Below are 27,252 nucleotides of genomic sequence, written 5' to 3'. Positions count from 1 at the left end.
TACGAGGTTCAGGAAGGAAGGTATTCATGGCTCAGTGTGAATGTGATTTAGTGCAGTTCCGTATTAGTGGTACAGGTTTCAAGTGAATAGATAATATCTAGTTCTTCTAGTTCAACATGTGAACCTGGAATAATAAAAAGAATAGCTAACATTTCTATAGCATCTACTATGTGCCAGGCACTGTGCTAAGTGCTTTATAATTATTTTATCATTTGATCCTAATACTAAATAGCTAACATTTATACAGTGTTTACTATGTGCCAGGCACTGTGCTAAGTGTTTTGTAATTATTATCTCAGTTCATCCTCACAACCATCATGGGAGGTAGGTGCTATTATTATCCTCATTTTACAGATGGGGAAACAGAGTTAAGTGACTTGCTCAGAGTTAAATAGCTGCTAGTAAATATCTGAGAACTCAGACTAATTGTCTCCCATTTGTATAAGACCTAATTTAGGTAAGTAACATGTAATAGTTATGTGACCCTTGAATCTAAACTATAGCATTTTATTTTATAGCCTTCTAGTATTTTTAATCATGCAATAGTTTGTTATAATTACTTACATTTTTGTTTTATTCTTCCAATAGACTGTAAGCTTCCTGAGAGGAAAAACTAGGTCAATATAGGTAAATTTTGTATAGCTCTCTTCTACCAGCCCAGCACTTAGTCCAATGCTTTGAACACATTACTGCCGTATATCTTTATATAATGTGAATATTACCCACTATATACCACTGCATCACTTAGCTGCCCTACAAGAGTTAATGCAAAGGATCACATAGAATGTACTAAAATATGTATTCATTGTCAACAGAGTCAACAGAAGTATGCTTCTCTGTTCCTTCTCAAAAATGTGGATAGGTAGAAAATGAGTGAGTCTAGACAGTTAGGTGGTACAGTGGATAGACTCTGAGTCTGGAGTCAGGAGGACTTGAACTCAACTCAGACTATGGACATTTACTAGCTGTGTGAACCTGGGAAAGTCACCTAGTCTGTGTTTGCCTCAGTTATTTCAACTGTAAAATGGAGATAATAACAGTACCTACCTCCTAGAGTTGTCAAATAAAATTCTATTTGTAAGTGCTTGCACAGTGCCTGGCACACAGTAGGTGCTAGACAAATGTGTATTCCCTTCCTTTCCCCTCTTGCTTTAACCTGGCAGTATTTTCAATATGTCTCTATATTAAGAATGTATGATTTTACTGGTGTGAGAACTCCTTCCCCTGTACTAGCATTTATAGCAGCCCAGAGCTGCCTATAACAATCAGTTGTACTGGTGCAGATTTCAGTTCCATTTCACAAGCATTTATTAAGCACCATCTATATTCTCAGCACCATGTTCATCTTCAGGAATGCAGGGAGAAGGGAATGTTCTCTGCCCTTAGATTCTATTATAATTTGTAGCCTTTGAGAGTTGCCTGAGGTGCATGGTTGCAGAGCTAGTGTCAGAGACAGGATTTGAACCTGGGCCTTACTGACTTTAAATCTACCCCAATATATACTATACCATGCATCAATTCAGTTTTTAGAAACACATCCACTTCCTTTTTCAGTTCTCATCCCTTAAAAGTATTGAGTTTACAGTACTGTTTTACATAGCTACTTGTTGTACTGGAAATTAACTCCTCCATCCTTTTGGACTGCTCGTCTTGGTAGCCCTCATCTTTAGAATCTCAGAGAAGAACTTCCCTCGGGCTTCCTTAGTCCCTAGTATTTTTTCATGCATTTTGTTGTTGTTTTCATCCAGACTTATGTTTTTCTTGGCATAGGTGAAATACCAATGAGGAAACCCCCTTTACCAATGTAGATCTCAAACTCTTTTAGAACTTAGAGTTTTAGGGAGTTTCCTAGGGCATTTGCCCACGATTACATAGTGCTTAAACCTAAGTCTTGCTGCCTTCCAGGCTAGTGCTCTCACTGTATTACATCACCTTTCAATCCCTGTTTGTCACTCTAAATTAAATCAGGAATGTAGCTCTTTGACTCAGGATTGCCCTTTAGAATAATACCTAAAGAGGCATAATTCATGGAGGAAACAGGGGATGCAGTCTGAATATCTTCAATCTTTAAACAAGAGTTCCAGAATACATTCCCCCAATAAAGAGCTGGTTAAATTAGGGAGCCAGAAGGGTCAGTGTCTGGACAGTGATTTCTGCATCTTGGAAGTCCCACCCCTTTTTCTTATCCTTTCACCAAACCACATTTTAGATGGGAATATGTGCAGGTGTCTGTAAAGAGAGAATGGGTCAGCTTGTCGTACCCCTACCAATCTAATTGTCACCCAAACACCTGTTCACCTGACACATTTAGCATCTTTCAAAGTTAAAATGAAGTCGTTGACAACAGAATTTTTTTTTCAATGAAGAACATTTGACAAAGACATTATCTACTTCAGTCATCAAATGTTTTTTTTTTTTTTTCACAGCACAGGAATATCAGACCTTTCATAATGGTCTCCAGCTATATGACTCTTGGGTAATAAAAATAACCATCAATATATAATAAGCTACAACAGAGCTAGGCAGGGGGGGAAAAGACTGTCTGTGCTCAATGCCTTGTGTCTCTTTGCAGAAGCTGCTGTCGGATGAGAGATTTGTCTCCATGGAAACAGACTCTGATGAGAAGCAGTTGCTTAATCAGATCCTGAATGCTGTCAGAGTGACTCCTTCCCTCAATGAAGACCTGCAGGTAGAAGTGATGAAGGTGAGTATGACGCTCCTCTGGGACTTGCGTCACTGGAGCGGAGACAAGTCTGACCCCACGAGTGACACTGGAGCTTGTGAGAGACCATGTTGCTATCTGTAGCTCAGCTCATCTTCCTGTTGGCATCCAATCATCAAGCCTGCTTATTCCATCTCGTTGGAACAGAATGGTCTCGACTTGAGCTGTGGGTGCATTCTAATGTAAATGACAACTGCATGGAAGGGAACAAATTAAATAAATCCATGAAGAAACTTGGCCCAATAGGAACAGCAGGAATCTGTCTAGTAATTATTCACCACCTTTTAATAGAATATGGGTTAGTTGATGAAGTGGCCTGTCTTAGGGACACACCTCATTCTTGCTGAGAATTCTGCCTACTCTGGTTTAGAAACCAAACAAAATAATGTTCTTTATCTAACCTTCCTACCTCCCCGAAACAGACAAGCAAACAAATAAGCAAAAAACAAAAACAAAAAATCCCAAACATTCCACTCACCAGACAAACCTGAATGTTCCTGGTAAACATTAAACTACTCAGATAAAGCCAAACAAATTTAATGTGCATTTTTAATGGTTTAATCTGTAATTCTCCTCCTCACTTTCACTGCATACACAGGAGTATAATCGTTGATATGCTGCCTGATGTCTGCCAGGCAATTCACTGAGGCGCTGCATTCCAAGCCTTCTCTGCCTTGGGCAAGTTACTTCAACTTTCTCGGCCTCAGTTGCCATTCCTAAGTTATGGGGACCAGATTAGATATACTCTCTAAGATCTGTTCCACCTCTAAAATTTGATGATTTTGTGGAAGACTGAAAGCTAAGATATTAAGAAGATGGGACATGCATGGTCTCATTGTATACCATGACGTAGGTTCATTAACTGTGAATGGACCATAACCAGAGTCTACCTCTAGATACAATCGTTTTTTTTCCTACCAAAACACTAACTTCATGGGTGGTCTATAACTGTAACCAGCTATTGATGATAGTTTCTGTGACAACTTATCCAGCACATTCCCTTCAACCATTAGGCTTCCAGCATGTATCTGGGTGGTGGTTACATTTATGGAAGAAATGAGTCACAGATTTAGATCTGGAAGAGACCTTGCCATTCTGAAATTTCTTCCCCAAATCCTGCATTTCTTTTAGAGTTCTTGTATTAAAGATTAAAACGATGTAGTACTTCTTCATCTAGAAGATGGGAATAGGCAGAATGTTAAATGATCGTGTCAATGCCACCACCTGCTTCTCTGACCCCATCCTTGATTTCTAATTCCAACTCAGTGGTGCCTTCTGCTAACTTTGCCGAGGACAAGAAATAACACATGTTAACTCTACTGGAAATAATGGCTGTCACATCATGGCTAACTTGCTAATGTCATCATAATGGTTTCTAGAAACTGTAGTTAAATTCTGGAACCTAATGTGTCAACTGCATGTAGCTAGGAGAGGTAAGCAAACAGATCTTCTGAAAGAGGGAAAACAATAATATGGATGAGTGTTCTTAGCAAACAAGGCTTTTAATCAAAACGTTGACTATAAATAATGAGGACTTTAGTTTCCCTACTGTTGTTTTTTACTTTTTTTTTCTTCTAAAGCTCTGGTATTGGCAAAGCAAAGCTTTTAGGTTTGCAAGAAACCCAGGTTTAAGCTTTTTAATTTATTGGTTATTGTCATTTCTAGGGTTCTTTTTGAGGCAGGGTATCAAGGAATAGTCACCTTTTGTTTAGCAGTAAGAGATAGAAAGAGAAATTCCATTTAAAATAACTGTAGACAATGTATGATACTTGGGACACTACCTACCAAGACAAACCCAGGAACTATATGAACACAATTAAAAAGCTAACAGTGGAAATAAAATTGTTTTTAATTTTCTGTGATTTTAATGTTTATGGGTGTTTTTAGTTTTTTGTTTTGTTTTGTTTTAGCAAATAAATCTCAAGGGGTTACTGTAACATCTGTCAGGTCTGAGTGGCCCTGTTATGCTTCACTATTTAGAGTTAAAATCTGACCCAGCCCTTAGCTGCACAGACACATTAGAATCACAAATAATTAGAAGAGACTTTATAGATCTCTCAGTGCAGCCCTCTCATTTTATCAGTAAGGAAGTTAGACCTTTCCCTCCCTCCCTCTCTCCTCCTTTCTTTTTTTCCCTTTTTTTCTCCTCCTTCTCCCTCTGCCTGGAGATAGGTCTGTAAATCAATAAACATTTATTAAGTGCTTACTCGTGCTAGGCATTGTGCTAAGCCCTGGGGAAAGAAAAAGCAAAAACAGCCTCTCCCTTCAGTGAGTTTTCATTCTAATAGGGGGAGGGTGGAGAAGAGGGAAGGAAATAACCTCACCATACAAGATACCCATAGAGTAGATGAAAGATAGTCTTAGAGAGGAAGGCATGTGGACCTGAGAGAATAGGAGAGGCTTCATAGAAAAGGCATCCCTGTAGCTAAGTCTTTTTTTTTTTGGTGAGGCAGTTGGGGTTAAGTGACTTGCCTAAGGTCACACAGCTAGTGTCGGATTTGAACTCAGGTCCTCCTGACTCTAGGGCCGGTGCTCTATTCATTGCACCACCTAGATGCTCCACTTGAGCTAAGTCTTGAAGAAGCCATGATTTCTAAGGGGTGGAGAGGAGGAGAGGAAGTATTCCAGCCATGGGGACAGACAGTGGAAAGGCATGAAGATAGATAATAGAACATTATTTGGAAGAAACAGTAAGTAGGCCAGGAGGGGAGGTGTTTTCACGTATTTTTTTGGCACACTGCTTGTGTTTTGTAACTTTGCAACATTTCTTTTCGATTGTTTTGTGGTGGTGGTTCTTTTCATTTACATGTTTGTAGTAATTTTGTGTACTAAAAGTGTCAAACTTGCAGCTTCTAATACTCCCAAGTACACCTGAATCAGATTAAAATGTAATTGGGAAATACTTAACAAAATAAATAAAAATACAATAAAACATAAGGTTTTAATATGTAGTTTTCTAAGTGAATACATGGCCCACAGGGATCCTTATGTATGGTTTAGTGGCCCCTCTTTCTATTTAAATTTGATGCCACTGTTTTCTTGGCTAATACTTCACTCTGCATCAGTTCATGTAAATCTTTCAATGCTTCTCTGTATTCATCTTATTCATTCTTTCTTATAGCACAGTAATATTCTATTCCATTCACATAATCCAATTTGTTTAGCCATTCCTCAATTGATGGCATCTACTTTGTTTCTAATTTTTTCTTACTACAAAATTATAAACATTTTGGTATATATGGAGGAAAATTTAGCTTCTCTTAATGAATCTAGTTAACACCCAAAAAGTGAAGCTCTAACCCCAAAACATGCCATCTCTCCCCTCAAATATACCAAAAATAATTGCTAGTTCTTTTCAGTAGGCTCTCTTTTTTACTGTAATTGTTTAACTGGGAGTGGAAAGGCTATCTTTGACTATTAAAAGGGCAGGGAAGTGAGGATTAAAATTTAATAGTTTGAGCAAATGATGTCACAGAGCCATAGAGTCCAAAAGGGATACTTCTGAAATGACATTATCTCTGAAATGAGCCAGTACGATATGAGGCTGCTTAATCCTCTAGATGAAATGTCAATGTCTGAAGTGATAATAGTTTTTATTAGTGTAGATATCTAGTTTGTCCAAAATGCTGTTCCATGTTCCATGGAATCCTTGTAAATAACTAATGGTATTCCTGACATCAGGGTTCAGAATTTTGTTTTTTGTCTGATGAATAACCTTTAGTGTGGTTATCATCTGATACAAATGACTGAGGCTAGATCAGAGACTGAAAGCAATTAGGAATGCTGATGTGGCTTTTTGTTAATTTATGACAAGGAGGGAAATGTGGAGGAAAATGAGACTACAGGCTATTTGCCCTTGACCATTAGGCATGGGACAGTATAAGGCATTTAATAAATCCTTGTTGATTAATTCACTAAGTTAATGGCCTTCTTCACCTGGCAGTGATACTGATTCACTGTTACCATGAGCTAGGTTTAAATATGATGGGAAAAGGTTGGTTGAAAGTTGTACTATTGCCAAGTGTGTAATTGAGTTGCAAAATTGCAATACAGTCAGCAATGAAGGAGAAAACCTTCAACTGCTTTTTTCTTTTCCCCAACTCCAGAGTACTAATGGGAAGGAAAATAACCTAATTGGGGAGGGGGGAAGGTACAGCGAATAGAGTAACATGTTTTTTCCTTACACTAAATTGAATGTATAGTTAACACCTTTTTTAATCTGAGGTCTAATTTGTGGACATTCAAAGGATTGATAGAAATCTGCCATATCGAGAACAGTGCAATAGTTTATACTTACATTTGAAATATTTTATTTATAGTTGTACATTGAATAGATGGACAGCTAGGATAGAGTGCTGAGTCTGGAGTCAGGAAGACCTGAGTTCAAATGTGGCCTCAGACACTTACTAGTTGTATGACCCTGGGCGAGTCATTTAACCCTGTTTGTCTCAGTTTCCTCATCTGTAAAATGAGCTGGAGAAGAGAATGGCAAACCATTCTAGTATCTCTGCCAAGAAAACCTCAAACTCTCTCATAAATTTCTGGGGTTTTTTTAGGGCACCATCATCCTTTCAGTCACTTGGATTTTGAACCTCAGCAATCACCCCCTACTTATTCTTCTTCACCCACATAACCAACTAGTTGCCATATCTTGTCCCTTTCACCTGTATAACATGTCTTGCATCTCTCCACTCACATGGTCACTACTGTAGTTCAGGCCCTTGTCACTGCTTGCCTACAATATCGCAGTGACATCCTAATTGATTTCCCTGCCCCAAGTCTCTTCCCCCTGTAATAATAAACTCTATGGACTTCTGTTGTCACTAGAAGAAAATATAAACTCTGTTTGACACTGAAATCCTTTCACAATCTGGCTCCAGCCAACCGTTCCATCCTCACTATACTTGACTCCTCTTCTCACAGTCAATAGTCCAGCTAAACTTGTCTTCTTGTTGTCCACTTTCTCCACTTCCTGATTTCTCTTTGTTCTAGTCTCGGTTAAAATCCCTCCTTCTACAGGAAACCTTTCCCAATCCCTCTTCATTTTAGGGCCTTTGTCTTATTGATTATTTCCAAATTTTCCAGGAAAAATTGTTTGTAGACAGTTTGCATGTTGTCTTTTCCATTAGGTTGTAAGCTTCTCAAAGACAGGGACTGTCTTTTACTTTTTGTGGTATCCCTAGCTCTTAGCACAGTGTCTGGCACATGGTGAGTATTTAATAAATGTTTAATGACTATTAATAATACTCCTTTTACTCTTTGCACTGGCTTTTTCCCTATGCCTGAAAATGCATTCCATCTTCACCTCTGCCTTGTAGAATTCTGTGTTTCCTTCAATACTCAGCTCAGATGCCACAGTTACACCGTTACCTGATTTCCCCCCATTTTGGGGAACATTTGGATGGTTGAAGAAAGGTACAAGGTGGTGTTTCAGATGCATCTTGAAAGAAGAGAGGGGTTCTATGACACATTGGTAAGGAGCAAATGTATGTCAAGAATGACAGAAGGCCATTGCACAGTCAAAGAGAGGGATGGGGGTGGGGGTGGTGTGAGTTTTGTGAGTAAGGAACAGAAAGAAGGCCAGTTTGTCTGGATTATGGAATGGGAGAAGGGAAGTAATGTAATATACTTATACATGTTTTCTTCTCAGGATGTAAATTCCGTAATGTAAGCACTGTTACATTTTTTTCTTAGCATTGCCAGTACTAGCACAGTACCTGGCACATAGAGGCAACTAGGTAACTCAGTGGATAGAGCAATCACTGGACCTGGCACCAGGAAGATCTGAGTTCAAATATGTCCTTAGGTACTTAGTAGCTATGTGACCCTGGGCAAGTCACTTAATCTCACAGTTTTCTCAACTATAAAGTGATGATGATAATACCACCTACTTTACAGGGTTGTGATGATCAGATGAGATAATATTTGTGAATTCCAGTCCCTCGAACATAGTAGTCACTTAATATGACAGATACATGGCACAATAGATAGAGCTCCAGGCTAGGAGTCAGGAAGACTCCTCTTCCTGAGTTCAAATCTGGCCTCGGACACTTATTAGCTGTGTGACCCTGGACAAGACTCTTAATCTTGTTTGCCTCAATTTCCTCATCAGTAAAATGAGTTGGAGAGGGAAATGGCAAACTACTCCAGTGTCTTTGCCAAGAAAACCCCAAAAGGGGTCACAAAGAGTCAGACAGAACTGAACAACAACAACAACAATAAATGCTTGTCCTCTTCCTCCCTTACTTCTCATATAGTAGCTGCATAGACATGTTTGTAGATTGATTGATTACTAGGATTTAAAGTATGAGATACTGCAAACACAGAAAAAGAACTGAGGAAAAACAGTCAGTCTGGATTAAGGGACTAACAACACATTATTGGTCTTGGCATGATATTTCTTCAAAGGTCACAAAAGCTGGTTCTTATCCCTGGAGTTCTTGTGTTGTGCTGGTTCCTGAAAAGTTTGCCAGCGTTCCTGTTGGTGAAAGCTTCCTTGGCATGAACATTCTAGTTATTGTTCTTTACACAGACAATTCTTGATGATCCTGTTTATTTGTGCAAATACATGAGATATAGCAATGTTCTGGTAAGCCAAAACAGATAATAGGCATGTGACTTTTTTCACATCTAATATTTACTTAGCTGTGTGGAAGGCATTCCTCTACTAATGTCCTTTTCCAGTGTCTCATAATAGTATAGAAGTTACTCCAAATTCTTGAATCCTACAGGATGCAGCCTACCAAGCTAGAAATGCTTTGAGTATGGGACTGGTGACATCCATACATGTCTTTTGCCCAAGGACAAGCTGGATGGTTGGATTTGAGCTGATGATACCTTTAAGCTACAGAAACTCATGAGATGATCTCTTGGGGGCAGAAAGGGGTTGTGAGTTCTACCAGTGGTGGGGGTAACTATAAGAATGATATCACAGATCTATGAAGTTTCAAAATGCCATTCCTGGGCATAGCAGATTGACTCTCCTAACCATGCCTTCCTTAGACTAGTATTAAAATTAGAGTTTTTAAAAAAAAAATCATTAATTTGGATAAATTAAGAAGAAATACCTGGCTCATATGAATTGTAGGTTATTTTGCATGTTTTTGAAATATGGTTTCATTCTCTTCAAGTAAATAGAATAGTGAAAACTAGGCTATTAAAATGATGCCAAGGAGAAGGTTCCTTATGACTCCCCATAATAATGAGGAGATAAGAAGCTTATGTTAGTACACAGTGAGTACTAAGTCTTTGAAAATAATTATATCATTTAGGGAGCTTAAACACTCTTTCATCTTCCAGTTAACAAGTGAAAGAGGTCCACAGTATTCATGCGTGTGTTCTGATTTGTAGGGGTGTAGGGAAACACTTTAATATCCTTAATAAGTGGGAGGGAAGGTCATGGGAGTCCAGGAAAAGTCATTGGCCCTAATCTCCTTTCTCCTCATCGGCAATCAGGCCACTTAAAGTTCCTTTTTCTCTTGTTCTCTTCCTAGAAGGTGAATAAGTAAAAAATCATAAGCTGGATTGGAAAAGACTGGCTTAGCTGAGAATAGAAAGAATTGAGGGAAACTAAGGGAAGTTTGCAGGTTTCTGGCCCCCCATTGGTCTACCTAGCTGCCCACTAGCTGCCCCTATAAACACTAACAGAACAGGATGATGTACATTGAGAGAATAGTCTGCATTGAAAGAGAAGTAAGGTATAGTAGAGTTACTAAGGGCCATGAAAGCCAGGCAAAGAAACTTTGACTTGATACAATAGGAAATAATCATTGTAGGTGCTTAGGCAAGGGTAATTCAGAGTCCTTCATAACCTAGCCCTCCTCTGACCTTTCCAGTCTTCTTACATCTTACTCCCCCAAACATACTCTTTGATCCAGTAACGCTTACCTCCTGCCTGTTCCACAAACAAGACACTCCATATCTCTGCTCCCAGCATTTTTTCTGGCTGTCCCCTACACCTGGAATGTTCTCCTTTCTTTGCTTTGACTACTGATGTCCCTGGCTTCCTTTAAATCGCAACTAAAATCCCACCTTCTACAGGAAGCTTTCCTGAATTCCTCTGAAATTCAGTGTTTTCCCTCTTTTATTTTCTATTTATCCTGTATATAGCTTGCTTTGTATATATTTGATTGCTTGCTATCTCCCCCATTAGATTAGAAGCTCCTTGATGGACTGTCTTTTGCCTCTTTGTATCTCTAACATTTAGCGTGGTGCCTGGCACACAGTAGACACTTAATAAATGCGTATTGGATGAATGATTTCATGAGCTCTTGGAAGCTTTCTCATATGAAGCAGCAAAATATTATTTCAAACTAGTAGAATTCATATTAGTAGAATCTTAATTAATTTGTCTGCACTGGCTTGGTACTGAAAGAATGTGGCATTCTAGAAATTTTTGTTCCAAGATGCCACTAGTTTTGTAGCTCTTGCCAGGCTGTGGGACAGGTTGTACTATTATCTATTGTTCTGGTTGTAATGGTTAGGGAGGAGGAGGAAGAGGGAGAGAGATCCTTCCTATAGAGGCAGCTAGGTAGTGCAGTGGATAGAGCACTGGACCTGGAGCCTGAAAGAACTGAGTTTAAATCTGACCTCAGGCACTTCCTAGTTACATAACCCTGAACAAATCATTTACCTCTGCCTGCCTCAGTTTCCTTATCTGTAAAATAGGAATAATAACAGTACCTACCTCCTAGAATTATTGTGAGGATAAAGTGAGATATTTGTAAAGCACTTTGCAATCCTTAAATTAACCCTTTTAATGTTTGTTGTTGTTGTTGTTACTGGAACTTAATAAGAATTTGGAGCTTAGTAAATTGGTTTAGTGGTCCATAATACCCTTTTTGTCTTTTCCTATGGGGATGAAGTTTTAAGTTTCAATTTTTGAAAAAAGTTACTATAATAACCTTCTATTTCATTGACTTATTAAAACTAGTCCTCAGATACTATTAATTAATCACCTACAACCCAACCCCAGGAAAAAAAAATTTCACAAACATGTTAATGTATTTCGATTCATACTAACATGTAATATTAATGTAATTGAATCATAAGGTGGTATGGTCTAGTGGTTAGAGACTTGACCTTGTTAAAAGTTCTGTCTGTGACGAGGACTAACTCTTGATAATGGACAAATCACTTAATCTCTCAGTCCTCTAGGAAGATGGTATAAGACTATATGTGGCAGAGAAGGTTCCAATCTGAGTTTGGATCACATGAGTTCTGTATGCCAATAAAATCACAGGTGCATTCCCAATCCCTATGAGATCCACAGTAAACCACACTCATATTTGGTAGCAAACTCTGGCTCTGCCTAGAAATGGGAAGGAATTCATATATTGTCTGTACCCTAGCATGGTATAGTTACTGTTTTACAGAATATATAAGTGCTCAATAAATGCAATTGATTGAATTAGAAATCTGATGATCCCCCTAGTGCTTCCCTGGAGTTCTAATCAGCTTAATTTTCTGAGATGAATTTTTTATGACTCCAGGGAATTCAGAGTCTTCTCTGAATTCAGAGTCATATCTTTAGAGGCACCAGGGTGGATGGTGTGGAGCTTTTTACATCCTCTAGAAAAACTAGATTCTAATTTTGGAGAATCTTGGGTGTTGATTAAAGAGGCACAAAGAATATGAGCCTAATTTTAGTTCCTGGTTTGTGACATAGCTTCTGGCAGCTAGAGGTATCACCTTTTGAATTGTGAAGGAAACAAATTTGATGTAAGTGATTCATTCAGAATTCTTGCACCACTGCTTTTCATGGTCAAGTTCATTGTGTTGACTGAGAAAAGATATTTGCTAATAAATTAACCAGCTGAAGACCAATCTTTGGTGAATACAATTGGCTATGAAATGTGCCATTCTCTTTAGATGGTTTATGTTGTACACACAGTAAACCACACAGAGTGGGAATGGTTTTCTCAGCTGGCCTGCTCTTTTTTGACCCATATAAACAGAGGAAAAAGATAGATTGCTGTACTCCATACTCATTAAATATTTGTACGTGTCACATTACTCCTGATACTCCTTGTAGGAACCAGAGCATAGAGGATCTTTTTATTGCGAAATAAGGGAGCCATTTTATTCATTCCCAGAGGTAGTAATTCATTGCAGGAACTGTAATAATCAGTGATAAAGTCAATGTAGAGGCATGCAAATATGGTACTTGTGTTATATGAAACAGTCATCAAGCTTGGCTGCAATGAGATTTTCTTTTTCTATTTCTTTTCCTCTAGAGTCCTTATTGCTGCCCCGTTTACATTCTATAAAACAAGTTTTATTTTCATAGAAGCGGGAAGGGAACAAGCATTTAGTACATGCCTACTGTGTGCTAGGCATTGTGCTAAATGTTTTGCAAATATTATCTTATTTGATCCTCACAACAGCCCTGACTCTATACACTTTTTTCTACATCTATTACATTATTTCTACTTCTATTCTACATTTACATTCTATACACTTATTTTCTACATCTGTTGTACATCTATTTCTACATCTATTGACTCTATACGCTATTTCTACATCTATCTACATTATACATCTACATCTATTACCCTAGTTCAGACACTCATTACTTCTCATTGGAGAAAAGCAATAGCTTCTGTTTGGATTCCCAGGTACCAGTTTCTCCTACTTCAATCCACATGGCTTCCTATGGCTATTGAAGTAATTTTCCTGATGGACAGCTCAGAGCACACCAGTCTCCTGATCAAAAACCATTATTTGGATCATTTTCAATCTACTTCTCCAGCCCTGTGCTCTCTCCTGACCTCCAATCTCACATTTCCACCTGCCTTTTGAAAGGTAGTTGACTGCTGAAAACAAATGTCATGTAGACATCTTAAATTCAACATGTCCAAAAGTGAACTTCTTATCTTTCCCCCACAAATCTCCCCTCTTCTAAACTTTCCTATTACTGTCAAGGTTGCCACCATCTTCCCAGTTACCCAGACTAGCAACTTAGGTGTTATCTTCAACTCCTCACTCTCTCACCACCCCCTCATATCCAATCTGTTGCCAAGTCCTGTTGATTTTACCTTTAAAACCATCTTTTATGTAGGTCCCCTTCTGTCCCTCTGACATTGCTGCTACCCTGGTGCAAGCCATTATCACCTCCCTCTTTGAAAATGAAGGATGAAGGATGAAGGAAAACAACAACACTCTTGGACTATTGCCATAGTCTTTTGGTTGGTCTCCCTACCTAAAGGCTCTCCTCACAGACTTCCTCCTTCATTAAGCTGTCAAATTGATCTTCCTAAACCCAAGATTGATCCTCTCTCTCTCTCTCTCTCTCTCTCTCTCTCTCTCTCTCTCTCTCTCTCTGTCTCTGTCTCTCTCTCTCCCAATAAACTTCAGTGGCTCCTTATCACCACTAGGATCAAAAACCAAATCCTATTTGGCATTCAAAACCCTTTATAACTTAGTTCCCTTCTGCCTTTTTAGTCTTCTTATACTTTATTTACTCTCATTTATTCTACTTTATAATGCTTCCTTGTTGTTCCTAATGTAAGACAATTAATCCATTTGCAGACTCCACTCATTTTCACTGGCTATCCCTCATACCTAGAATTCTCTTTTTCCTCATCTTCACCTTTTGGTTTCCCTAGCTTCTTTCAAGTCTCAGCTAAAATCTTACCTTCTACAAGTATCCTTTCCTAACTGTCTTTAATGTTAGTGCCTTTCTGCTGTCATATCTAATTTATCCTCTATGTAGCTGCTTGTTTGTTTATAGTTGTTTGCACGTTGTCTTCCCCATTAGACCGTGAGCTTCTTGAGAGCAGCAACCATTGTGTGCCCTTTTTTTGTATCTCCAGTGCTTAGATCAGTGCCTGGCCCATCTACGCATTTAGTTCAGTCATGCATGATTCTTCATGACCACATATGGGGTTTTCTTGGCAAAGATACTGGAGTAGTTTGACATTTCCTTCTCCAGTTAATTAAGACAAACAGAAATTAAGTGACTTGCCCAGGCTTACAGACCTAGTGAGTGTCTGAGGCCAGATTTGAACTCAGGTCTTCCTGAGTCCAGGTCCAGCACTCTTACCTGCTGAGCTACCTAGCTACCTCATGGCACAGTAGGTATTTAATAAATATTTGTTGACTGAGTTTAGTGGTTTTTAGTTGCCTACAGAAAAAGACATTCAAATCTTTCCACCTCTGCCTCCACCTGTTTATAGCCCTAGCATAGCCTCTTTCCCCTGAACTCCTCCCTCCACAGCTATATCAAGTTCCTGGTACCCTGTACAGATTTGCGTTTGCTCACAACCATAGCTCACAGGTTCCCATCAATATGTTCACTTTTACTTGTCAGCCAGAGGACACATTGAATTCAAAGAAAAGAAATTTAATAAAATACCATAGTAAGAAAAGTTGTAGTAGTTTTCCCCATAACCTGGGGCATAGTCTCCAACAAATATACCCATTCTCAGGGGAAAGATTTGACATACTTAATGAACAGGTGTGGAGGAGCAGACATATAGAGGATACAAATAGCCAGGTGCACACATGGAGGGGCAACATGCTTTTGGTCTACTGAGGTCTTCTGATGATGTCAAGGGTTGCTCCTCCTTGGCTTGCTTCCTGCCAGGCTCGCATGCATAGTCTTTGCTAGGTAATGATTTAATAGTTTCATGGTCACTGCCAGGTAGTGCTCTGCTGATCTCATAGTTGCTGCTGGGTGTTGTTTCATGGGTTTCATGGTAAAAGAGCTTCTTTCCTGTCTTCTTGGGTATACTGAATAGAAAAAAAATTTCCCATGAGCTCAACAAGAAGTAAATAAATATAAAAAGATCAGAAATTTCTAGCTTACTAGTATCTAAAGAAGTGTGTTTTAGAAAGGCATTTGGCTTTAATTTTAAATTGTAAGCAGTTTCGCAACTCCTCAGCCAGAGCCAAGCTATAAGCCACCATAAATGTGAGCCACCATACCCAGCTAAGAGCTCAAAGCCAGGCCATATAACCCCCGGTTAAGGTGAAGTCTGGTTTTTTAGTTTAATTCAAAAGTTAAGTTGAAAAAACTAAGGTATTTAGCTGGTGTATCAGATAAAGTGCCCATTAATATTATTACTCTAGTTATAAGTACTAAAGTACCTTAAATTATTAGCTATTACTATTATTGATGATGATGATGATGATGATGATGATGATAGTACTTTAAGGTTTACAAAGTGATTTACTGGGAAAGGTCTCTGCTTGAGCTGAGTCTTAAGGGAAGCTGAGGATTCTTAGAGGCAGAAAGAAGGGAGAGCACTCCAAGAATGGGAGACAGCCTGTCCCAAGGAACAGAGATGAGACAGAGATGGAATGTCATGTGAACCTCAAGTAGGCCAATGGAGCCCAAAAATTTTAGAGAAAGAAGTTTGAGAAAAGGTCATTAAGTTTGCCAATGAACTCATCGCTGACCTTTGGAAGAGAGTCCATATGAGTTAAATGAATTTTATGTGTCCATATGGGCTGATTTTATGGATTTAGGATTTATTTATATATGTAATTCATTGATATTGCCGAGGAAGAGATTTTTTTTGGTATTAGAAGACTTGTTATTTGCTAAGGCACGTGACTCTTAGTTTTCTTATTTTAAGTAGTTTATTTTTCTTTTAAGGTTGATATGATATATTGGATAGAGAACTAGCCTATAAGACAGGAAGATCTGGGTTCAAGTCTCTTGTCTGACATACTGGCTACATAACCCTGGGCAGGTAATTTAATTTCTAGCATTCTGGGCAACTCTCTAAGACCTTAAGTTGCCATTCTTTATACCAAATGAGTGGCAGCTAGGTGACTTAGTGGATAGACCCAAGTTCAAATCCAGCCTCAGACATTTGTTAGCTGTGTGACCCAGAGCAAGCCACTTAACCTCTGTTTGCCTTAATCTCTTGGAGAAAGAAATGACTCCAGTATCTTTGCCAAGAAAACCACATGGACAATATTGGCATGCTATGGTCCATGGGGTTATGAAGATTTAGACACAACTGAACAACATACCAAATGAAGTCTCAGGTCCCATATCCATTGTTATCTCTTTCCACCTTTTACACAAATAATAATTATCTGTTATTTCTCTAGGGTTTCCAAGTTCCAAGCCTACGGTTTGACTTTTTTAAGAAAAGTGGCAGTGAATAAGAGAAGGAACATTGAAAATAAGTAAATAAGAGAAGACAGTGAGCAAGGGAAAGGTGCAGGCTGAAGAGAGCTCTGTTTGTTCCCAGCCCGTAAGGAATGTTAGAAATAAAACAATCCATTAATGCCTCCCCCATTGATATGGACAAAAAACAATTAACTCAATAGGCACGTGAACAATTTGGAATGTTTTCCAAACTGTAAGCATACGTCTAATGGCAATCAGCTTCTCCAAGTGAATCACTCCCCCCTGCCCCTTCCTTCTTGACCAATAAATATCCAGAAATCATTATTTGCCAGAACTGGAGTAAACTGAGACAGAAAGACTCCCTTCCCATTTTCTTTCGACAAGTACCTCTGTTTAGGTAAGTCAGTTTTATAAAAGGCAGTAGAACCTCTATTCATTTAATTAGCTCATCATGAGCATCCTGCCATAATGAAGATGGAGACATAGCTCTGGCTAAATGGAAACACGCTGTTGAATGACAAATCTTGGTTTCCCTTTTTAAGGACTTAATTCCAACTCCACATATTTCCCGAGCAGTTTCATGATGCAAAGGATCACAGATATATTCATTGTGCATGCCAGCCACAAAAGAGCTGAAAAGGGACACAGCTATTCTGGGCATCAGTGTTTTTCAAAGAAAAGGATGAGCAAGTGTTCTCCTACAGACTTGCGCATATCTAATACTCTCCATAGCTTACAGCATTTACCCCTTCAGTGTCAAAGAGCAGCACTCCTCTCTCTTTAGAGGACTGATACTGCTTTTCACTTTTAGGAAAACCATGGAGAAAAAATAATTTCCCCTGATTTAAGCAACATGATGGAGGGACACTTTTAAGTTAATTCATAGCTGGTTAGATTACATGTTCATAAGTCAATTAAGGAAAGGCATTTATTAGCATTTATTATTTCTTTAGTCCTTAATTAAACTTGCCTTTTCTAATGCTTCCAGAGCTTGACAGAGAGTAAATAAATATAAAATGATTAGAAATTTCTAGTTCACTAGTAACCGAAGCAATGTGTTTTAGAAAGGGCATTTGGCTTCAATTCTAAATTGAATTCACATTTCAGATCTATGTATGTAAGTGACAAACTGAAAGGAAAAATTAATGCGTTATCATGGGAGGTGTTAAAGTAGAATTAATGGTTGGAGCTGAGATCAAAATTGTGCCGTGCATTCAGCGTTTAGATAAGGACAGTTTTTGCCAGTGGAAGAAAGATGTCAATTCTGCTGCCTTCTATCTGCTATACTAAGCCTTCTGCTGTCACTTCCTTGGTCTCTGGAATTTTCAAATGATGGATGGTGTCTGGGAGAATAAAACCGTAGTCAATTCCACAAGCACTCTACAGTGTTCAGACTTAAATGGTGCTTCTTTCTAAGTTACAGGAGAGGGCTTTCAGTTCTTATGTTATGTGTGTCTATTCCTTGGATATATCTGAGGGATAGGTGGTATCCAAGGAGCAGGCAACTGATTTATGTTGGCTTGTCTCTTTTTTATAAAAATTTTTTACTGTTTTCTTTCTCCTGCATCTTTATTTTAAAATAAATATGAAAAATAGATCCCCTGCCCCACACATGATTAGAATTGTTATGTTACATACCCACTTCATCATGGTCAAATTATGATTCCCTCAGCAAGTATAAATTGAATTCCTGCAATCTATTTAATAAGATGTTAAAGTTGAGCCAATATCCGTTAAAGTAAATCATAGATAGAGACAGCCTTGTAGTTGCTATGGGAACTCAACTGTGGATTTTCTGGCCTTTGTATGGTTTAAGCCTCAACTACAACCTGGGATCAATGTTATTACGCGTTTATCACACATTTTGAACAAGACGGTTCTTCAGCCCCAAAATGCTTATATCTGAATCCCCTGATTTTATTCATTAATTTGTAATACAGTTGAAAGTATTATAGAATACATTTAAATATAAGTATAGTACATAATAGAGTTGTATACCCAAGATTTTTTTAGTTGCTGTGTATTTTTCTCTCTGTCATAAAAGTGCCAAGAATATTTAAATCCCTTTTGGCCTAAGTCCATATAGTTTATCTCTAATCATTGCAAACAAACCTGGAAAATGCACAATGTAAGCATTCTCCACAGCAAATGTTTATTAGTCTGAGGATAATGGTTCTCTCTCCAAGTGACAATCTCATATATCTCACTAGTCTATAAAGCTCCTTCGCTGTCAAGACCCCTTAAAAATTTATTAGGGTCTCAGTTGATTTTTGTCAGTTTAAGGCTTAGATCTTCTAACATTGTTAACAAAAATATTTATTAAGCAACTTTAAAAAGTGACATACAATGAGTTAGCCACAGTTTCTTTCTCCTTATAAGGTACTATAGTGATATAAACAAGAGCAAGCAATAAATAGACAAGCAATGAACAACATACAAGAATTTTCATTATACTCAATGGATCTTCCATCTAACTGCATGTCATCATATACAAAAATGGTTCTCAAAGTTTCTTGTCTTTGGATTCCTTTACACACTTAAAAATTATAAAGGACCTCTCCACTCCCCCACCTCCCAAGAGTTTTTGTTTACGTGGGTTATATCTATCAATATTTGCCATATTGGAATTTTAAAAGTTAGTACTATTCTGAAAATTGTTTTGATCTTGTGGACTTTCTGAAAGGGTCTCAAAGAGCTGGACAACATGTTGAGAACCACTGGTATACACAATAGCCATTCTTCATCCATTTTGTTTTTCTCATGTGGATGGTTAAGCCAATCTCTTTTGAATAGTCATGAATCTCATAGAGGAGACTATGTACTGTTATAGGGCATGATGCAATTGGCACAATGTCTTCTGCCGAGAGAAACATGTGGAGGAGCATATGATCAAAAAGAAGATTGGAAGGTCATATAGCAAGATTAAGATAACAGACGAACACTAAAGTGCTGGACTACTACTAAGAGAATATTAAAAGATCAAGAGGAAAGCTTCTGTCATGTTGGATAGATACAGTGAAGGACATGTGAAAAATCATATAGCATAAGAAGGTGTGAATGGGCTGCCATCTTTAGCTTCTGCAATTTTCCTGATTTTAGCTTTTTTTAAAAAAAAGGCTTTGAGATTCTTTTTATTTTTTTCTTTGTTATTCTTCCTATTTTGTGATTAAATTTATCATGTCAACTTGTTTTCTTAAAATAATTCCAATTAAGGTATTCCTCAAGTATTAGATTTTTGAGTTCCTACAAGCCACAAACTTTCATAACTTCTCCACTTTTTACTGATTTCCCCCCACTCTCTGCTTCTCTTAATTTTTTTTTTTTTTTAAGGAAGGAGAGTCCAACAAGGAGGTTGGTAGGAAGGAACTACATTCAATGAGAATTGAGTCAGCATTTGGGTGCCAAATTTATTTGAGGAATTGTTCTTAAAATTTAAATGCTTATTTTTATTTTCCTTCAGGCACACAAGCTTGGTTTTTCAGCCCAGACTTTCTGCCCTATATAGTGCCAGAAGTAGTCCAAAACATTAAAATAACTTGATTTTGACTGATGACGCTGTTTTCAGCAGCACTTTGACTTTATCCCTCTGATTTAATGCTTCCTAGGCATTAGAAACACTGAATATTTATCTTGCCACTCATCTTTGGTATGAGTCATTTCTATCTGCTGCTTTGCTTGGTGCTGATGCTGGGCCTTTTATAGCTCTTCTGATTCACAGGAGGTTGTAGGTCTTGTCAGCCCTCTTTATTAAATGCTGCCATGTTTTTTATACCATAAGCCCTGGGTGAACTAGTGAGCTCTATTAATATTATTTAACCATTATTTTTGCATGGTTTTCCTTATAAAGATGAGAGGTCCTTGTGGTCAGATAAAACTTTGTTGAATTGGAAGTCAGCTCATCTGGTTTGTTTCAGGGGGTTTCCAACTTAAAGATGCGACCATAAGATCAGAAGTCTAGACTTGGGAAAGGACCTCAGAAGATACCTTGTCCAACCCTCTCATTTTACATTTGAAGAAACTGAGGAATTAACATTAATTCCTGTCATCACACAGATAAAAAGTGGGAGAAACAGAGTAAGTAGTAAGTGTCAGAAGCAGGTCCTTTGACTCCAAATCAGGCACTTTCTCCTGTACCACACTCCAGTGACCCCAAGGCCTTTCCTAATTCCCCCAGTTTTTAGTGCTCCCAAATCACTGTAATTTTTAATATGAGTATTGCAATTATGTACATTCTCTATGTATATATATTCTTTACATATTATCTATTCTCCATGTAAATGTCCATGTGTATGTATCTTATATTTACTTATATGGGAATATGTTAGATTCTTCAACTAGAATAGAAGTTCCTTGAGGGAAGGGACTTTTTCCAGTTTTATATTTGTATCTCCAGTGTCTGGCACCTAGTATGGGGGTAGCTGGGTGGTACAGTGGGTAGAGTACTCTGTTTGGAATCAGGAAAATTCAGAAATCTGGAATCAGGAAAATTCAGAAATCAGGAATCAGGAAAATTCAGTAATCAGGAATCAGAAAGACTCATCTTCCCAAGTTTGAATCTGGCCTAAGACATTTATTAGCTGTGTGACCCTGGGAAAGTCACTTAACCCTGTTTTCCTCAGTTTTCTTATCCGTCAAATGAGCCAGAGAAGGAAATGGCAAACCACTCCAGTGTGTTTGCCAAGAAAACCCCAAATGGGGTCACAAAGAGTCAGACATGACTGAAATGACTGAACAATAACAATGTGCTTATTATGCTTGTTGATGGATTGATTATTGATTATCTACAATGTGTGATTATGCCCATCTCTATGGGATATTGTAGCCTCTTCCCAACATTTGGCAAGATTTCCAGTGGCATAGAGCTATCAGTAGTGTTCCTTTCCGTATTCCTCTGAGGGATCAGAGGAACATAGATTTAGAGCTTGAAGGGACCTCTGAGATTATAAGATCATAGATTTAGAACTGCAACTTTAGAGGTCATCTCTTCCAAAACCTACATTTTATAGGTAAGTAAATTTAGCCCAGTTTCTACTAGAGAAGAAAATGGCAAACCACTCCAGTGTCTTTACCAAGAAAACCCCATGGACAGTATTGGTATGCTATGGTCCATGGGGGTCATGAAGAGTCATACATCACTGAATGACTAAAAAACGACAAACTTGGGCCCAGGGCAATGAGGGATTTACCCAAGGTTACACCAGTGGTAAGTAGTAAAGTTGGTCCTCTGAATCCAAATACAGCACTCTTCCTTCGGCATCATCTCCTTTCAAGATCTTTGCTTCCAGTTCTCTTTCCTTATCCCTCTTTTCAAAGTCTTTACTCAAAGCTTTGACCCCTTTCTCCCAATACCAGTGACCCTGATTCTTCCTGATGTTCCAAAATTATGGGTCCTTACAAAAGAGTTGGGAATTCGTGTTTGGAATCTTCAGACTTTCTGGAATGTTGTTGCTTGACTTCTTTAAGAACAGATGGATCAGTAGAAGATCACAAGTGTGGTATCATGAAATGAGTTCTAGACTTGGGAGTCTGAAACCCTGGCTTTAACACTTACTGGTCATTCCACCTTGGGCAACTTATTTTACCTCTCTGAGACTTTTATCTCTCTTGTAACACTTTCTGTCTTATCTACTTCCCAGGCTTGCCAAAAAGAAAGAATGGTAAAATTATGAAAGATATAAAACGTCTATATTTTATATAAATAAATAAATATAATATAAATCTATAGTTATATATATGTAAAATCTGTTATTATAAGTGGAATAAGCCAGCCTTGTAAATGGAAAGAGAAATTTGGGGCTCACAAAAAATTGCCGTATATTTGTACTGATTTAAAATGTAGTGAACTTTATTTTGAATAAATCACTTTCTTCCTATAGGTCCTCAGTTTCTTCACCTATAAAAGGAGGGGATTGGAATAAATGATCTCTTAGTATGCTTCCAAGACTAATACTCTGTGATGCAATGAGTCGTAACAAACAATGGATGACTAATAATAAGAACCTATAACTTCATCCACAGCGCTATGCCGTCATTTCACCCCCAAGTACACACACATATACATATACATATGCACAACCCCTCCTCAAAAAAACCATACATAACCACACAACTAATTTGAGCAAGGAGTGAAGCACAGATCTGTAAGGATGGATTGTTCCTTCTGTTAAGAACAATTATAAAACTCAATCTCCCTCTTGAACCAAGTGAGCCCAGGCCCAATTTGAATACCTGCTCTCTTACCATCTTTAGCTCCATTTTCCACTTTGGTAACTCTTGAGGCCTGTGTACTAGACCTTTGCTGCACGTAGCCATGTTATGGAAGATTGTACTTCATCACTCAAGAAGCAATGGGACAATTATACTCCCAACTCTCAGAATCTCTCTCAAAATCAATGCCACATAACAAAGTAGTGCTAGGAAAGGCAAAACACTGTGGTACTTTTTTAAAAAAGATGTTAAGTTCTGTTTGTACTTTAACAGGTAAAGTATAAGCAAATGCCCCCAGCGAATAACATTGATAACTAATAATATCAGCCAGCTTTGCATTCTTTTCTTCCTGAATTGTGGACGTATCTGCTTATCCAGGATAACAATGTTTGTCTTAGGCTGCCCTACTAAATAACTGAGGGAAACTGAAAGTATTTCACTGTCCCATCTGATGGTGATCAGTTTTTATAGTGTTGGTTAGGGCAAAAGTACTTCATACTCAAATCAAAGCTCTTTTTAAATTTTTAAAAAAATTTTTTAAGTAATACCAGGCTGGAATTGCTGCTGAAGAGTAAAATATCAAGTTTGAGGAATTATCAGAACAATAACAGCAAGCCTCCTGTCTCTGATACTTAGAGTACTAAGTGGCCATCACCTTTCTGAGCCTCTGTTCCCTAATACGTCAAATGAAAGATGGCCTCCAGCTATGAATCTATGATTCTATGAAATATACATTTTTAAGTGCCTGTTGTCTACAAACCACTGAGTAGGAGATCTAGAGCTTAGATAAAGAGTTTCTAGCCTTTGGTTTTTGGTCTAGGAAAATGGTAGTTGAGGGCAAGAGTTATCCCTTCCCCCCTTTTTTCCTATATTATTAAGCTACTCGCCAAACATTAGATTGAACTGAAATGAATTCAAGTAGCTTACAGTCCAGCAGGGGAATAAAGATATCAACACAATACCTCATTATTTATGTAACCGTGATTCCATGGGTATGGGCACAAATGATCCACAGATATCATCTTTTGGGATTCTTGTCCACATTCTCCCCAAAATTCTCCACGGTGATCAGCTGAACCCATTAGAAGACTTGCTCTAATTTTTTTTTAACATCCCATCAGCCCTAGTATAGCACTAAAACTGTCTGTTGTCCCTTGTTCTCTCTCTCTCTGTCTAACTCACCCACTCCTTTTCTGGCACCCACACAGATAGCCGTAACAACACAATAATAGCTGGCATTTACATAGCACTTTAAGATTTGCAAAGTGCTTTATGTATTATCTCATGTAATCCTCAAACTGTGAGATAGATGCTATTAATATCCTCAGTTTTACAGCTGAAAAAAAAAAACAGAGGCACAGAGAAGTTGTGACTACCCAGGATCAACTAGCTAGGAAGTATCTGAGGCAGGATTTGAACTATGGTTTTCTTGGTTCCAGTGAATGACTAAGCCCCACTCTATAATATATCATTCTAACTGGTATGCCACTTAGCTTCAGAAATATGCTGTACTACATGTTAAGTGCATGAATGAATTACAAAATAAAGTACTATGAGGTCTGAGAAGGATGATATTTGTAGGCAGAGAAAGACTAGCATAATGTTATGTTTGGTATTCTCTACCTGGAGAACAAAAGCATTTGAGGTTCATAAGTTCTGTTCCAATATTTCCTCTCTTGAATTACCCACCTAGTTCTTTGACTACTTGGAAATGAGTAGCTAAAGCTCTCCTAAAAGCTGTGGAGGAAACAGAAGCATGATGGAGGAAGGAGGGGGTTATCTGCCTGTTGTCTGTTAAATTAAAGTCCATTCCAGAAATGTCAATGGCAATATCGATTTGTTCCATGATGCTTAGCAATGGATAGTGTTTCTAATGGTCTTAAAAGGTTTCTAGTGTTCTTTAAATCAATTCTTAAAATTAATCTTGATATATTTGGGCTAGAAAACACTCTAGCAGTCATTTAATCCAACCCTCTCATTTCATGAACAAAGAAACTGAGTCCCATAGAGCTTAAGTCACTTACTTTATGTCCCTTGACTACATAGCTGACTGGAACAGTAGTCTCCTTATTCCCAGTAAAGCCTGTCTTCCCTCTTCACAGTTTGCCATTAATCCACTACGAATCTGTGAGGAAACTCTAGCTGCCAGGGAAGTAGAACCATTTGGAATTCTGGGAAAAATTGCTAAGGAAGAAAGTCTGAACTCATGGGAAAATATTCTTCCCCACTAAATACCCCAACCCCTTGCTTCTTTGGTTATGGGTGGAGTTGAAAATAACATTTCAAAGTTAAAAGTCACCTCAGAAGCCATCTGGGCCATGATATACCTGAATCAGAATCCTCTATGTAATATCCCTGACAAATAAATAGGCTTCCAGTCTTTGTCTGAAGATAGAGGGGAAAGTCACCGAATTGAGAGGTGGCCCATTCTTCTTTAGGATAGCTCTAATGATTAGAAAGAGTTTCTAATTGAAAACAAAAGTTTCCTTACATTGAGCCTAAATCTGTCTCTGCAACTGCTACCCAGAATGTCCTTCATCCTGCCTCGAGGATTGGTGGTGGTAGGAAGTGGAACAAGTCTGATGTGGCTTTCAAATGCCCAGTTTTCTCATCTGCAAAATTAGAAGGTTGGGTTAGGTAGCCTCCAAAGTCTCTTTATGCCTCTAATATTCTTTGAGTTTAGATTGAAGGATCTGAGGTTGAGCCTGGTCATTATTGAAGGTAACATCTCTGAAGGGAGTTGAGAGAAAAGAGATAAATGTCTCTCTCATGTGATATTGCTCTGATCTCTTCCTTCAGCATGACTTTGGAAAGAACATGGCCCTACTTGCTCCCTTCTAACACTTAAAAACCATCATCATCATCATCCTTATCACCATTGCCTGGATCTGTGATTTTCTTAGTTTGGGGAGCTCCTAATAAGGAATTTCTCTTACCAATTCCCATTGGCATCTTGTTTGCTATTTCTATTTTTACACTAGGAGTTCTTAACCTAGGGTTCACAGACCCTTAGATTTGAGGGGGTCTGTGAAGTTGGATAGGGAAAATGAATTATATCTTTATTTTCATTCTCTTCTAACTCTGATTGAGTATTTCCTTCCCTTACTTACCTTTTCTGAAAAAGGGTCCATAGGTTTTACCAGACTGCCACAGGAGTCCATAATACCCCCAAAAGTCATTAAGAACCTCTGTCTTAGAGAGTTGCTTAGAGGATTGAGGTTGTATAACTTGCTCAGGCCAGTATGTGGCAGAAGGTAGTTCCTGAGCTTTAAAAAGGAATTCTCTGTCTTACTGAGAAATAATTGATGGCTTCTGATGAGGAATGAGTAGATGGAGCAAGAGGTAGGGACCATATCTACAAAGGAAAGCAGAGAGCTAGGGAAAGGAATCTTTAAACTGGTGTGTGAAATAACAATGAATGGTTGTTTTTTTTCTTCTGTTCTTCTGTTCAAGGTTTTACTTTGCATAACTTATTCATCCACCTTTGATATGAATGGAAGTGCAGTGCTGAAGATTGCAGAGGTGAGTGCCCCTTCCCTTCCTCAGTGCCCCCAGAGAGCTCCCTACCTCCATGTTGCCAGCATTATGAGCTGCTTTAACACTAAAAAAAATCATGCCAGATTGGTATGCAATGGAATCCTAGATGCAGAGCAAGGCCTCCTCTGATTGTTATTGCCTTTAGCAATTACCACTAATGGGAATTGATTTTTTTTTGAGAAATGTCTGTAGATCCCCATCCTTTCTAATGATGCTGTATGTCTTAGAGCTTTGCATGTTTCAGCTTGCTAAACCCAGGGCTTTAATGATGATAATAACAGTACTAGGTCCTTTCAGGTCCATCTGTGCCCCCTTTCCCTATGATCAACTAAAAAAACATATCTAAGTTGAACTTAGAAAAAAATTCTTTTAAAAGAATAAGATCTGAGATCTTGAGAAGCTCATCCTAGTTTTAAACCTAAACAATAAGCGGTATATCATAGTGGATAGGTAGGCAGCCTTGTTCAGGTATGTTCAAGAAACATATTGTCTTTGTCACCTTAAACAAGTCACTTATTTCCCATTATCCCAAGCAACTCTTTTACTGTTAAGTTGCTACTCAGCATTAGTAAGAGTTCCCATCCTGAGATGTCCCCACACTGTTGTAATCACAGATCCATACTTAAGGTCCTCCCCAACTTATGAAAAAAAAAATCCAAGGCTCTGTTTTTCTTAACACTAACACAATCCCCCTGTTAAG

General features: G+C 38.2%; 1 protein-coding gene across 2 annotated transcripts in view; it reads left to right on the top strand.

Annotated features, from left to right (window-relative positions):
• Positions 1-27,252, top strand: part of ARFGEF3 (ARFGEF family member 3) — a 209,135-nt gene that overhangs the window by 60,170 nt on the left and 121,713 nt on the right. For both annotated transcript variants that reach the window (XM_027850770.1, XM_027850769.1), the window contains exons 4-5: positions 2,573-2,704; positions 26,469-26,537. In XM_027850770.1, the coding sequence (XP_027706571.1) occupies positions 2,573-2,704; positions 26,469-26,537 (201 nt within the window). The remainder of the gene's footprint in view (positions 1-2,572; positions 2,705-26,468; positions 26,538-27,252) is intronic.

The sequence above is a fragment of the Vombatus ursinus genome, unplaced genomic scaffold (genome assembly GCF_900497805.2).
Source record: "Vombatus ursinus unplaced genomic scaffold, bare-nosed wombat genome assembly UNPS02009132.1, whole genome shotgun sequence".
Taxonomy (NCBI): Eukaryota; Metazoa; Chordata; class Mammalia; order Diprotodontia; family Vombatidae; genus Vombatus; species Vombatus ursinus.
This window is presented reverse-complemented; position numbering and strand designations above follow the sequence as displayed.